Source organism: Emydura macquarii, unplaced genomic scaffold, assembly GCF_026122565.2.
Source record: "Emydura macquarii macquarii isolate MOO-44397 ecotype Brisbane River unplaced genomic scaffold, CSIRO-AGI_Emac_v2 contig_2422, whole genome shotgun sequence".
Taxonomy (NCBI): Eukaryota; Metazoa; Chordata; order Testudines; family Chelidae; genus Emydura; species Emydura macquarii.
In genome coordinates, this window is record NW_027132559.1 from 14534045 (window position 1) to 14548511 (window position 14467).

The 14467-nt window shown below is 40.9% G+C and overlaps 1 protein-coding gene across 7 annotated transcripts in view; it reads left to right on the forward strand.

Moving 5' to 3' along the window:
- RFTN1 (raftlin, lipid raft linker 1) overlaps window positions 1-14467 on the forward strand; it is a 110863-nt gene that overhangs the window by 68127 nt on the left and 28269 nt on the right. For 5 of the 7 annotated variants that reach the window (XM_067561953.1, XM_067561958.1, XM_067561956.1 and 2 more), the window contains 3 exons: window positions 3118-3553; window positions 5139-5342; window positions 14253-14371. In XM_067561953.1, the coding sequence (XP_067418054.1) occupies window positions 3118-3553; window positions 5139-5342; window positions 14253-14371 (759 nt within the window). The remainder of the gene's footprint in view (window positions 1-3117; window positions 3554-5138; window positions 5343-14252; window positions 14372-14467) is intronic. The other 2 variants (XM_067561954.1, XM_067561955.1) reach the window with 2 other exon arrangements.

Consider the following 14467-nt stretch of genomic DNA (forward strand, 5'->3'; position numbering starts at 1 on the left):
ATTTGGCATTCATGTTTTCAGCTTTGAAAGAAGTGGGTGTTGGGGGTGTTGGTGATTGTCTACTTTTAAAAACAACAATAACAACAAATAAAATGAAACAGATTCTATGTTGCAAGTTGCTTGAACTCATCATAAATGTTCTGATTTTAAAAAATACTTTAAAATTTAAGCAATGACGCTCGGGATAATTGAAACTTAAAATAAGGGTAAGCATGGTAAATCTCAATGGTCTTATGTATATATAAGTTTGAGATACTTACATTTGAAAAATAATTACTGAGTAAATTCAGTAATAACTTTTCAAAATATAAGAGATTTCAATAAATACTAGCTGTTTGAAAATGCGTCGGTCCAATCATGGCAAAGAGGTTGTAAAACACCACGCAGAGGGCTTAAGTTGATTAGCCCATTTAGGCAACAAAATTTACATTTCTTAGGGCTCTAGGTAGGATTCTAAAAATCAAATCAAATTATAAATAAAAACAGCCTCATTTTGGAAATATAAAATGTTAGGAGTTGATTCTTTAATTTGTGCCAAGGGTCAGCTCCTATGTGTTTTTTGGATAGTGGGGAGGAAGCATTGTTACATCAACAGATGTATCATTTTGCTGCATTATACCTTTCACTGCACTGCTAGTGTAACATTTTCACTATCTCTGCCTTATTTAAATTAATTAGAAGCTTTGCCCCATTGATTTTATTGAGACCATGTACAATGGGATTTAAAACAAGACACTCTGTCCTGGTTATTGCTTTATTGCTGATTAATTTATTTGTAAAGTTTCTTGAAATAAATTCTATATGGATTTTTTTCAGTCTCAAAATATGGTTACAGACCTATCTTGATCATGAGGAGAATGTCAATTATCCTCAGTTCCCCTCTGTTCCTTCTGAAACAAGAGCCATTTTCCAAGAACAGATATTTCTAAGAACAGACACCTGAGATCTTAAAACGTTGCTACAGTACCTGTGAATGCTGCTGTAATTCAGTACATAGTGTGTGTTAGCCTGATATGGGTGACAACCAGTGTTCCAAGACCAGTAAATTATGATACCTGTACTGTGCTCAAACTCTGGCAGCTGCCTACTAGTTAAATTACTATAATTAGCTGAGCTGGCATCCTACTATACAAATGCAGTTTATATTAGCACTGGAAGATGAAGAGATTTTGTAACACTTGCTAATAATGAGTGTATTAAAAGTATTTGTAAAATTGCAACAGGGAGTCGGACACATTAGATCTATTATCAGTGGATCATATCATCTGCATGCACTTAGATTAACTGCGCAAGCCAATTACAGACTGACTTTCTTCTAGCCCAATACAAATAAAATGCTTCAGTTTTTTTTATGGAGACCTGTAATGCTGTCAGGCTTTCTTCTATTAAATAGGCCACTGTAATAGCATTTTTATTTTCCCATTAATTGAGAGGAGATTGCATAGTGGTAATTATCCCATTTTAGCAATGAGCTGCACTCCAGTCAGCAGCTCATGTCCATCAGGCTAGACATCTGCAAACACATCCTGCTGACTGTCACGCTGTTTCCTGGGGAACCATGCTTCAGTTCCTATCATCACACTCTTTAAGAGTTCATTAAACATGAAAAAACCCAATGGTTTGAAAGAGGAAGTTCTGTGTGTTAATCATTTGTCACCTGTAGGTTGTGTATATATTCAGCACAGTAGTGTGATTGTCAGGAAATAGATGATTCATAAAAAATTTTGAGGGAGGGGGAAAAATGCAGAAATGAGCTTCCTCTTTTTTTTTAAAATGTTAAATAAAATTGTTCATATCTCTAACGTCTTCCCCCACCCACCTCACTTCCCAGTGCTATGGAGCTAATGTGAAAGGTATGATGGAGAATTCATTCTTTCACTTGAAATTGTAAAACCTGAACTGCTTTTATTTAGGTTCATATTAATCAGAAATGTACAGAATAACCAGGATACTCTGATTCTGCTGGATTATTCATCTTGAAAACACAGTATTAGTGTGAAGATGAAGAACTCCTTTATTTTGAGGCCTTTTTTTTTTGTTGTAATTTGGGATTTTGCTTAAATCAAAATAACTAAGAGTATGCACAGAGCTACAGCACAAAACCATTAGTGTCTTTCTTCTCCCAATGGCGATTCTGATGTATGAATCAGCAGCCAGACACCTCTCTCCATGGCAGTTTAAAAGTCCAGTTTATGCTCCTCATTCTTCTCTGACGCAAGCCTGCTGAAGTCAATGGGGGTTTGAGTCAGTAGGACTGTGCCGGTGTAGCTGAGAGGAGAATTTCAAAAGCCATTTGCTGCTCTCTCTTGGACCTTCCATCTGTTACTTCCTCCTCCATTGAAACATATTTGTTCTTACTTGTATAGTCTCATTATTATTCTTGCAGTCTTGTAATTTCATTCCTACACTTTCCCATCATTCACCTTTATATAAAGTTTTAAGAGTTATAAATAAATCTTAAATTTGATTATTCATTATGCTTCTTTTTATCATCCATCCAGAGATTTTTTTTTGCTCCAAATGTATCTGTATCTCCAGCAATAATTTAAATACTAAAATAATACTACAATAACTTATTGTACTCTCGTAACCATCATACTCTCATCATGTGAAAGTTCGTCATTTGTTCCTCAATTTAAAATGAGCTAGCAAAGATGTATGCGTAGCACAAGGAATTTGTGTAACTTTCTCTTACATACCCATTGAGTAAGCAGAGTATACAACATTCTGTTATGTAGCAGAATATGCAGCCTTGTTCAACTCCAAATATCATTAAGTTGGCACTATAAAACTTGGGTAATCTGGTAATGTGTCATAAATAAAGCCTTTCAGACACAGGTATTCATTCCCAATGAAGAAATCCAATGTGCATGCCATTGCAAAGACCTTCTTCTTTCTTTTTTGATTTTCACATTTCACAAATAGTTGAAGGAACCTGTGTCATTCTGTTTCTCTAGAATTTAACATTTTATGTAAAGGTAATTATAAGAATTTCCTATAGTAGCAGATAAAATAGTAAAATTACATACTAGTTCCCCTGAAGGGTGCTATTTTCAGAACTTACCTATTCCTATAAGACAACTTTCAAATTAAAACATAGTCTTCTTTGATTTGTAGATTCAAGATGCAGCAAGTCAAAGCTTGAAGTTTGTTGGAATTGTACCTCATTACAGTTTCAAAGTAAACTCCCAGGCCAGCACCACGGTGGCATCCACTGGTAACAACTCTGCACAACCAGAAGATGTCAAAAAAGCATCAGACTCTCCTGAGGATCATGCTTCATTGGATAGTGAGAAAGCAAATGGTACTAATGGATGCAGTGCACCAGCCTCAAGTGAGGAAAATGCTGACCAAAGTCTAAAGCCCAGTGAGGATCTAAGAGGAGAAGAAAAAGTTACTGAGCAACTGGGCTTAAATTCTGCAGAGGAGAATGGAGAGCAGTTTCAAGGAGGGAGCCCAAGTGTTTCACCAAGACTCGGAGAAGCAATAGACAAGCAAGAAGGGGTAGCACAAAGTGATACATCAGCATTGTGTGCAGAACCACTCACTGGAAGTAAGTACTATGGTGACTGTTGATATGGCTAAGCAAGTTTTAAACTGCCCTTGTTTTGTTCACAGCATCTTGGAAGAGTGATTGTAGCATTGCAACAAGGAAAAGCTGCCCAGTATGAATAAGAAAACCTTTTAACCCATTTTTCAACTTGGCTACATGCTTCATGATCATTTAAGCATAAGTCTTTATGAAATCATAGGAGCAGTAGAACAGTGTTTCTCAACCTTTTAAGTAGCAAGTACCCTCTAACTTCTGAAAAATTTAATAAGTACCCCAACACTCAATTTTCCACAGGATTTTATATTTACAGATTAATGTGAGCCATATGTTGGAAGAAGGGCTGAGTATATCAGGTCATGATATGACAGGTGTCAGATCTAGTGTGGGTAGGGTTACCACTTTTACACCAGGGGTGTGCAACTCAAGTACGTACCTGGCCTAGAGGTGATGTTGGCCAAAGCTAGGAGGTTTTGAGCGGCATGCCAATGCTGGGAAATATAAAGCACTGCGCCAAATTTTTTGCCATCGATTTGAGAGGAGGAAGGGATGTAAGAGAGACAGGAAAGGGGGGTGAGAGAGAGAGAAAGGAAAAGAGGGTAACTGGTGAAATCTGGGGCTGTCATAGTTGTCAATTTCACTGCTCAGTTACAGATCTCCAGTTAGGACAGGGTAAGATAGCAGTAAGTAGGAAGGGGTAGTTCTTCATGGTAAATGTTCATTCTTATAAACTCATTACACTTGGTCATTTCCATTTTCTTATTCTCATGTATTTGTTAGTGGAGGGTGGTTCATCATAAACTATTTTCCTATGTCAGTTATATTATCCTCTAGTTGGATTCTGTACTTTAAATGTGCTATTTTGCACCACTAGAAAAAAATTCTTGGCAGACTTCCTATTTAATCTGTTTACTTCTGCATGGGGTGCTCAATATCTTCATCTGCAATTACATATAAGACATAGGTTAGAACAATTTAGAAACACGAGTATCGCTGGAGGGAGGCAAAGGTTTACTCTGACCTTTTCCCAAATTATTCTGTGCATTCCTGAACTTGGCTCTCCTACTTGCCATTTCTGTGTGCAGCCCACATAACACCAAAATAAGTAATTTACTTCTTTAGTTGAAGGTTACATCATTGGAAATGTAACTTGCCCTAAATTTGCAGAGAGATCTCAGATTTGAGCTATCTTCTTTGTGTAGCTTACACAGAGGCAAACAAATATACAGTTTGGGTGAATTTGCTAATAATATATTAATTCTACAATGATGAATTCTACAAGTAGAGCTCATTTGTTTCTAGTATGTTATTTATTTATGCTGGTAGACTGTCCCTCTGAGAGGGAGTTCCATATTACTACTAATAAATATTTATATTAGGATAAGGCCCTAGTCAGGATTTGGGACCCGTTGTGCTGGGCATTGTACAAAAATGTAAAGGAGATAATCCTGCTCTGAAGGATTACGATAGAAAGGCAAGCAGACAAGAGGGGGGAGAGGAGATTACAATAGTTATAAGAGGAAACATTAATTATAATATCACAATATGTTTGTTATAGTATTATCATATAAAACTTTTTTTTTTTTAGCAGTGGAGTTATTTGCTATCTTCAACAAGCCAAAGACCCAACAAAGATGCAGCCAGTACTACACTGTGATGATTCCTATGAAGATCTCCAGGAATGGGCAGACTGTCAATAGTTTAGAAGCAAATTGGCTGGAGCACATGACAGATCACTTCAGGAAGGGAGGCTTGCTGGTGAACGCCATCTTCAGCCTTGGAATGGTAAATGGTATGGAATTTACTGAAAGCACTACCCTGTTACTTTTTCTTTTCCCTTGTAAGGGGCTTTACTGTATTTGAAAAGAAGACATTCAGTAGGTGTTTTTAGGATAAGCCCAAACAGATTTTGTTTTTGATCAACCTATTTCAATGATGGAAATAGCCAAGTAGAAATACTTTGGTGATTGAATGAGAACCTGAGATCATGCATTATATTTTATGTATATTGTAGAGATGCTTCTGCAATCACAGAAGTATGCGAACACAGATCACATCAGCTTATTTACATGAGTCAGTTTTGAAACATGAAACAGAATAGTTTGTTTTTTTAACGATATTCTGGAATCACATGCCATACGTGCAGATTACTTGTAGACTTCACCCCTACAGCAGCTTGTGAAATAGTAGCACCTCAACATTTTAAAGCCGATGAAATAAACTAAGGGAGTCATTTCCTATAAACTGCCCTGCTGTACGACTTCTTCTGGCTCTGACCATAGGTCACTGCGAAGACACCACTGATTCTGTTTATGCATTATCTAATCAGTCTGTTTAGGTTGTTATGCACCACTCATCACCTGAATACATCACAGAATTACAAAATGTACATATAAAGCTCTCTTTTACTTTATCTTCTCCAATCTGGAGTGTGTGATGGAGAAGTGAGGTGGTTAATTTGTTTGGTTTTTTGATATTTTATTGAGAAGAGTAGATCAAAGAAATGGGTATTGCTTTTTGTTCTGAAAATGAAGCATCATAGTCAGGCTTTGAACCCTGCTGTCTTGGTTTCATAACCAGTACCTAGAATCTATTTGGCCACGATGCTTCACTTAAAGTTTAGCCCTCAGCCCTGTTAAGAGAGGGACAATATTGACTTAAGTGTTTAGGACCGAGGAAAGTTGGGAAGGAAAAGGGAGGGAAAATATTAGGGCAAAAAAAAAAAAAAGTGTCCAGAGATAACCTACTAACTTTCTTGGAAGAATGTGGTAGTCCTCTCATAACTAGAAAAGTAAGGGCCCAATCCTGTGAAAGCTGAGCGCCTTTGCATTCTACTGAGTTCATTGAGTTTGCTTAGCCACTTCTCAACAGATACTTGGTAACTCATTGGAGCTCTGATTTGGGGACACAAGGATTATGGCAAAAAGTGAAAAGAGGACTGCAGCTAGAAAGTTCTCTTTCTGTTTTGCTGCTAGCAGAGGTCGCTTGGCCAATGATAAGACAAGAAAATTAATTTATCCTGTTCAAATTGAATTGGGAAATTAACAGTCAATCCTAATTTTTCATTCTGCAGCAAATAGCAACAAAGGGAAGGTTCAAAGTTCACGTGATGGAATGCTTTCTCAGAGCTTCCTGGCAAGTCCTGTAACTGCTAGTTAACTTGCTTAGAAACAAATGGTCTTTATTTTGTGTATATATAAATTGCAATTTATAAAGTATGAGTCAGTGGGCCTGATATGCCCAATTATGTCTGCTTTTTAATACAAGTATTTATTCTTGGCCCCTCATCAAGGTACTGTTCAATGCCTTAAAGACAGCATATGAAAAGTATTTTTCTGTTATTTAAACATTAAAAATGCTTTTACATAATAGTGCTCTGCTGGGGGAGGTTCATGTACTCAGATACCATGTTGAGGAGTGCTTAGAAAATGCCTAGACACAGAGAAAAAGAGAGATTGGAGGGTGAATCTAAAATGTTTATTTCCTAAATAAACAGAGTAGTACAGTTAGTTTAGAATTGTGTAGAAATGGCCCGATCCAGAGTTAAGCTAGAATAAAGATTGTAAATAGACCATTAATTTACAATATTATTAGAATTTTATAATTGTGAAAGAAAAAAATTGAAAATCAAGAAAAAAAGTATGAAAATAATGAATTTAGAACATTGTTGTTGACTCAACCTAAATGTTACTAGCCTTAGAAAGAGTCAGTATTATGCCAAAACCATCTTTAGCTGCCCTTTATCCTTGATCACTGTCCTTGTCTAACTTTCAGTTATGGGCCATAGACCCTCACTATGTAAACTGTGGCTAAATCCACTAAATAGCAGCTAGAGGCCTGCCCTTTTACTATCTTCATGGGAAAGGTAAAAGACAACAACACTTAGAGTGCCTTGCTTCACCATGTGATGACAGCACTTGACTCTACCCATTTACTCTCCCAATATTGGTCAGAAACCTCATATTCCAAATGCAGGTCAGAAGTCAACTTTTCTATGTTTATCCAGAACTAATGAATTATGGACCCTCCATATTCTAAATGCCCTTTTTAAGATGGGCTTGAAATCCTCCTGTACCTGAGGAAGGTTGGAAGAGTAGCTGCAGGTTGTATCATTGGAGAACAAAAGACCATACTACTGTGTTTCATATATAATATACGAAGACTTTCATGTGACAGCTAGTGCAATTCTTCCACCAGTAAGAAGATGATAGATGAAGGCAAGTGGGGTCAGAGTTAAGGTTGATGTTTGATACTTTTAGCTGGGTATTTCCAGATTTAATGTTATTTAGGTTTTTTGTTGATTTACAGTCTTCTAAATTCTTGATTGTCCTACATTTGCTTGTTATCTTATCTTTGAATTTTCCAACTTTTGGACTTTTTAAAAAAAGCCACGTTTAAAAAACAAACAAAAACAAAATGGAAGAATTGCTTGGAAAATCAAAATGTTTCGGACATTACTGGTCACAATGGACTATAATCATTCCTGGTGTAACTGTACTGACATCCATGGAGTTGGCTTAGGGATGCATTTGGCCTATTATCTTCTTATATTATCAGCTAATGAAGCTAGGATTTTTGTTACTTATACTGAATTAGTGTGTGCATGTGTGCGCATGTGTGTGTGTTTGGGTGAGAGAGACAGAGAGATCAACCAAAGGCCAACAAACAGATCACATGCTGTAGGAAGGCGCAGTGGCCTTCCTCTGAGCCTGGGCCCGTGGAAGGGCCGCAGGCACCCAATCAGACTCTAGACTGGCCGGCAGCCCAGTCTGCCCGGCAACCAGACAGCTGGGCCCCGATAGGTCCTGCCGGGCGGCCAACCCGGCAGCAGGGGGGCGGAGCCTTAGGGAGGGCGGCAGCTATAAAAATCAGGCCCTACAGCCCAGAAGAAAGAAGGCTGCCGGCGGAGACAGACGCGCTGCCTCGCCCGGCTGCGGAAAGGGGCTGAACCTCGCCAGACTACTGCCACAGGTAACCCCCTCCCGGCCTTGCGGCCCCGGCGACCCACCTCTAAGGCCTGGGTTGGGCCTCCGGGCCCTCTGGACTGGCCGAGGTCTCCAGGCCCGAGGCGCTGGACCCAGCCTCAGGCCCGCAGCGGCTGGGACGAGCCACCTGAACCAGAGGGCTGGGAGTTCCGCCCAGAAGCTGGCTCGGACCTGGAGGAGCTGCCAGACGCCCAATCCCAGGAGGCGGGCTCCGACCTGGAGGAGTTGCCGGAGGCAGAACCGTACCCACAACCCTGAGATCTGGAGGAGCTGCCCCTCGCTGAGGAGCTTCCCAGTCTGCCCCCCGTGGATGCGGAAGGACTGACTGGACTACCCTGTGCGGTGTACCCCGACGACCCCGAGGAACCGACGGACATAGGTACCGGGGAACCAGGGGAGGAAGGAGCCCAGGGACAGCCAGAGGCGTGGCTGTACGAGGGGTAACGCCCCGTCGGCGTGTTGCGGCAGGAGCCCCGCCGACTGAGTGGCAACACCCGTGCCACTGCTAGGGCCCTGGGCTGGGACGCAGTGGAGTTGGGTGGGCCTGCGTCCCCCTCCCCTCCCCCCGATCCTTGCCAATCCCCAAAAGGGAAATAGCCTCTGCCGCCCGCTAAACTCGAGCCACTGCTCCTTGCTCGCCCGCCCTGCCTGGGGGCCGGGGCGAAAGACTCCTTGCTCGCCCACCCTGCCTGGGGGCCGGGGCGAAAGACTCCTTGCTCGCCCGCCCTGCCTGGGGGCCGGGGCGAAAGACTCCTTGCTCGCCCGCCCTGCCTGGGGGCCGGGGCGAAAGACTCCTTGCTCGCCCGCCCTGCCTGGGGGCCGGGGCGAAAGACTCCTTGCTCGCCCGCCCTGCCTGAGGGCCGGGGCGAAAGACTGAGAGACTAACATTCCCCTGTGTTGTAGGAAGGTGCAGTGGCCTTCCTCTGAGCCTGGGCCCGTGGGAGAGCCGCCAGGACTGGACCGGGCAGAAGCCCGTCCTACACATGCCAAGTAGAGTTTATGCCAGTATCTTTCACTCAGTAAGAACAATAACAAAATAAAAGTTAGCTTCATAGATGAGGTGGCTTAATAGTTCAAAGAAAGCAGTGGGGAAATTGTTGCCCACTAGTATAGCTGTCACGATAAAATAAGAAATCTTTTTCCATACCCTTCCTGTAAATCACAAGCAAGAACATTTACAGCAGCATTTTGCCAACAGAGCTGCATCAAATATTTATACATCCAAGTGAAAATAGCTTTTTGTGCACAGCGGGAGAGAATATTTACCTTAATAAAAATTGCAGCGATAATGGATCATTTGCTGGTGAAGGAGGATGGTTTAGCCTTTATGTTCTGAGCCTTCACTCTGAGAAAGAATGAAATTGCGTGAGCTAGGAGCGTGGAGAGGAAAATGACACCATGAACTGGACAAAATGGAAAAAGCGTTTGTTTTAATGGCATAACCAGCTATATGGCTCAATGAACCGTTGCTAATGGAAATGGCCCACTGCTTGATTGCTGCACAGGGCTTGCTAACTTAGTATTTGAGAACTAACTGGATGAATGTCATACACTGACTTCCAAGAGGTTAATCACACTAATCAAGAGGTTATTGAAAGATGAGAAAAACACACAGGAATCAGGTAAAAGTTAAATTGCGGGCATGGTAGATGGTGTAACTACTGCAGACTACAGCAGGGAATGGTAAAAGATTGTCTTGTGTGGCCTGTAGAATTTTGGATGGCTGTTTTTCAAGACTTGAGACATGATGGTTTGGTGCCAGAACACACGTGCTTGCACATTGACTAGAGTGTTGCACACGCAGGTATATCTACAGTGCCGAGCTCGAGATATAAATTCCAGTGCGAGGAGAGATGCCCACATTAGCGCTGATCAAGCTCATGTGCTAACAATAGAGTGTGGCTGTGGCAGTGCAAGCAGCAGGAGGGGCTAGCCAACCTGAGCACATATCTGTCCAAGATGCTGGGTATGTAGTTGGGGTGTCCAGCCCCTCCTGCTGCCCATGCCACCTTGGCTGCATCCTATTTTTAGTGCGCTAGCTCAGTCAGAGCTGGTGTGGGTATATCGCCTCAAGCTGGAATTTACAACTCCAGCTCGAAACATAGACATACCTTTAGTAGCTTCAGTAGGTGGAGCTTATAGTACACACCAGGGGCTCCTTGTATCCCTCCATTTCCTCTGAGTACAAGCTCCCTGTGTGCCTTCTTCCCATTCCCCTTTATATTAGGGACTCCCTGCAACTCCTTCCATCCCTTCCCCTCAGACCAGCAGCATTGTGTCCCCCCCATTCCCCTCTCCCCCAAGGCAAGGGCTCTGTACCCAGTACATTCTTCTCCGCCAACCCAGGGTCCCCCATTCTTTACCCATGTCCCATGCTCTGTGTGGGACCCTATGATTACCTATGTCTTCCTTCCACCACATACCAGGGCACCTCTTCTCCCCCATGCCAGGGGTTCTGTGTGCCCTCCTTTCCCCCTAGAATTCCCTTCCCACCATTATTATTTTTCTTTCTGTCTGGGAGAGAAATCAATATGTTAAACTCTATTGAGAAGATGGGAAGAGATGAGGTAGGGATATTGCTATGCTAGAAGGTTTTGATGGGTGTTATCAACTGTTTTTTTGATCTATAGATAATTACAGAGTGATGTGGCTCTGCTAAACAGATGCCAGGGGCTTTGTGTGTCCCTCATTTCCCCCTTCCAGTTTTCAGATTTTCCCCCAAATCAATTGGGTTCTGCCCGTTGATACCTAGAACATTCCCTGAAATTCTGGAGTTGTTCAGAGGTGGGCTTCAGAAGTTATCTCATTATAGACAAACAAGAAACTGCCATCAGGCTGAGGCCTGGCAAGCTCAGCCAACGATAGACTAATTTTCAAAACCGTGCATACTCTTTATTTGCGTATGTGAATGTTGTAAATAGTGGACGAGGAGATTACTGTGCAGTGGAATGAAGCACACGTGATTTAAGAGTGGGATCAGATGTGTGTGCTGGCTTGTTTTGAACCCTCAAGTAGCGGCTAGGTTTGTTGGTGAAGGCTACACTTAGGCAAGGATATGAAAATGTATTTTATTGGATTTTGGTATAGAGTACACATAACCTGCACAAAGCATCTCCCACATATAATCTTTCTCTTGTATGATTTAGACCAGTGTATTGTTAGTGCATCTACAACACTTTATTTCTTGGCTATCCCCACCGCTAGGATTGCATGTTGGGCATCCTAACAGTTGCGGGGTGCCAAGATCTGTTCCTTATAAAAGAAGAAGTTATTCTGTCTCTCTGGTTTCACAAACTTGTATCTGTCAAAAACTTCAATCAAAAACACATATAACATATATAGCATTAACATGTAGATCTTTTCCATGCCAAACTTATCAAACTGAGTCACAGATGTGGAAAATCCATTTCTAAGGTTGGAGAAGTGATATAAATCAGTGTCCCAGGATTTTGGAGCTTTATTGCTCTGCATTCCATTTTTATTTTTTCCATTTATTTTACATGGTTTTATTTATCTCTTAGTGTATTTATTCAGCCTCAGTTAGTCCCCTTCCTGAGTTTTTGTTCTTTGGTTCCTTTGCAATTTGGTGATCTGGCTAGTGGCTCTCTTTTGATGCTGCTTTGTTGCCTCTGATATTATTTTCAATTGGTGCTTTTTCGAATTTCAATTAGTGTAACTCTTCACCTGTGGTCCCCTCCCAAAAAAGGGTGCTTTATGCAAAGATGTTGTGCCGCTTGGCCCAGATAGAATAGACAAACTTCTGCTCCCAGTACCAGGGAGGGGCAATAAAATGAGATTTTCCTAATATTTGCTCAGTGTTGTGGGGGCATACTTCTGTGTACAGGCAGATCTTTTCCTTGTAGTCTCCCTTGAAGGCAGCAGTGCTATCTTCCTAGCACCTCCTGTGTTCAAGACATTCCAAATAGAGTGTGGGGAGGAGGTGGGGCCAGAGCAAAGCAGACTTGTATGGACAAGCAAATATTTTGGTGGAGTAGCAATGGGTGCTCCCTGCATGTTTGGGCGTTCTGGGGCTCAGATACTGTCCCTTCTGGCTCTCCTACTAAATGGCGCGGCTCTGCATCACCTGCTTTGTGAGCCAATGGCAAAAAGCAGCCATTTTATCATTTTATCATTGACCTGTAAAAGGAAGTTTTACGGGAACTCTCTCCACTGCCTTTGTCCAGTTGGTTTGTCATCTGTGCACTCATGTAAGTGTAATTGTCAAATAAATGCTGTGTGGATAGCTTCTGTTCCCTCCAGATAAATGTAGATGAATAAAGATCCCAACTAAAGAAAATGATAGAAGCCTTCATCAGGCACTAAACAATAAATATAGGCATTGGCTCAGACTGAAAAAATCTTTTCTAGTTCCAATTTTTATGGTTTATCTACAATATTTCCAGTAGCAAAAATGACAGCAACTATAACCTTTTCATAACAGGTTTATGGAACAAAACATGCCCTTAGAGTCACTCTTCTAAGGAGAATCCATCACTAGGTTTGTTTTTCCTTGGATATGTGTGATTTTCATTAGACAAATGGTAATATTGTAGCAGCTCTGTGTGATCTATTGATTGAACATATCTGGTTCCATTGCAAAATAACAAATAATGGCAATGTGCAGAAAATAATTTCATTAGAAATGGAAAGAAACCATGCTATTAAATGTCATGCTTTTTGCGGGTGGAGAATATGAGCAAATCAGTCCTCCAAAATAAATGTATTATTTAGGAGCTATTTTAAGGCAGGCAGACTGAAAACATGTTGTTTTTTTTAAATGTAAAAATAATTCACAGTACATTATATCACAAACAGAGTAATCATTTGTGATGGTTTTTTAAATCTATGTTGATTGTTTTATAATTTAAAATATTTATTTTATATGGAACAGTAACTCAATTGCTTCTCAATTGTGTATCTTGCAAAATAGCTCCATAATGGAGCATATACTGCAAAACAATAAAGAAAGGAATTGGTTAGTGACTTCTGCTTATGAGTACATGGCTAAGACCTGTGAGAACATGCTGCTAAAATAACTTACTAATGATCTATGAAAACCAAAAGAAAGGCTAAACATGTGGTATATGTATGATTGAGAAGAGGGAGACACTGGCCCTAATGACCAAAGTGCTTTCATAATTGGTGCAGTAGCTGTGAATGCGAGCACATCTTTGCTCACATATAATCCTTAATTTGCATGTGCTTATAGTTACTTTGTGCATGTCGATCAGGTAATGGCACTTGCAAGTGCATATGGGATTATTTGACTTGTATGGACAAGTGAATGTATTCATTAATATTGTAAACATAAATAAGGAGGCCTGTGAAAATTTGGCAATAAATATGTCATATGGCCTTCATCCAGAAGAGCATGCAAGCATGTGTATAACTTTAAGCATGTGAGCAGTCCTGTGGGCCTAATGTAGGCTTACGTCACTTTGCATGCTCAAACTGAAGTAGCTGTGTTTTTTAAAATAAACACACGAACGCATAAGTGATCATGAAACTTGCTCTTACAGAATCCAGGGTATTCTTTAAAACTACTAGATGAATTAGTCTCATTCACTTTGGCTGAGCTGTACTGTTTGGGGTCTCTGCCTTTGTCTGTTTTTATGAACATGCTGGGGAAAAGCTCTGATTTTGATCATTAACAAAGTAAAATATCTTGCTGTGTGTAAGGTGTGTACCATGCAGCTCACAGAAATCTCTTGTTTTAGCAGATTCTATGCAGAGCATGACAGATGGAGTGTTCATCTTTGAAGATCTTTCCGTGGAAGACAGTAAAACTATACAGGGCTATGATGCTATTGTTGTAGAACAATGGACTGTCCTGGAAGTAAGTATATAGTTCACTATACTTTTGTTTCCACTCTCGTTGTATTGGAATATTTTGCTAAATCACAAGCTAGCGAGATGGTATAGCAGTCTCTCG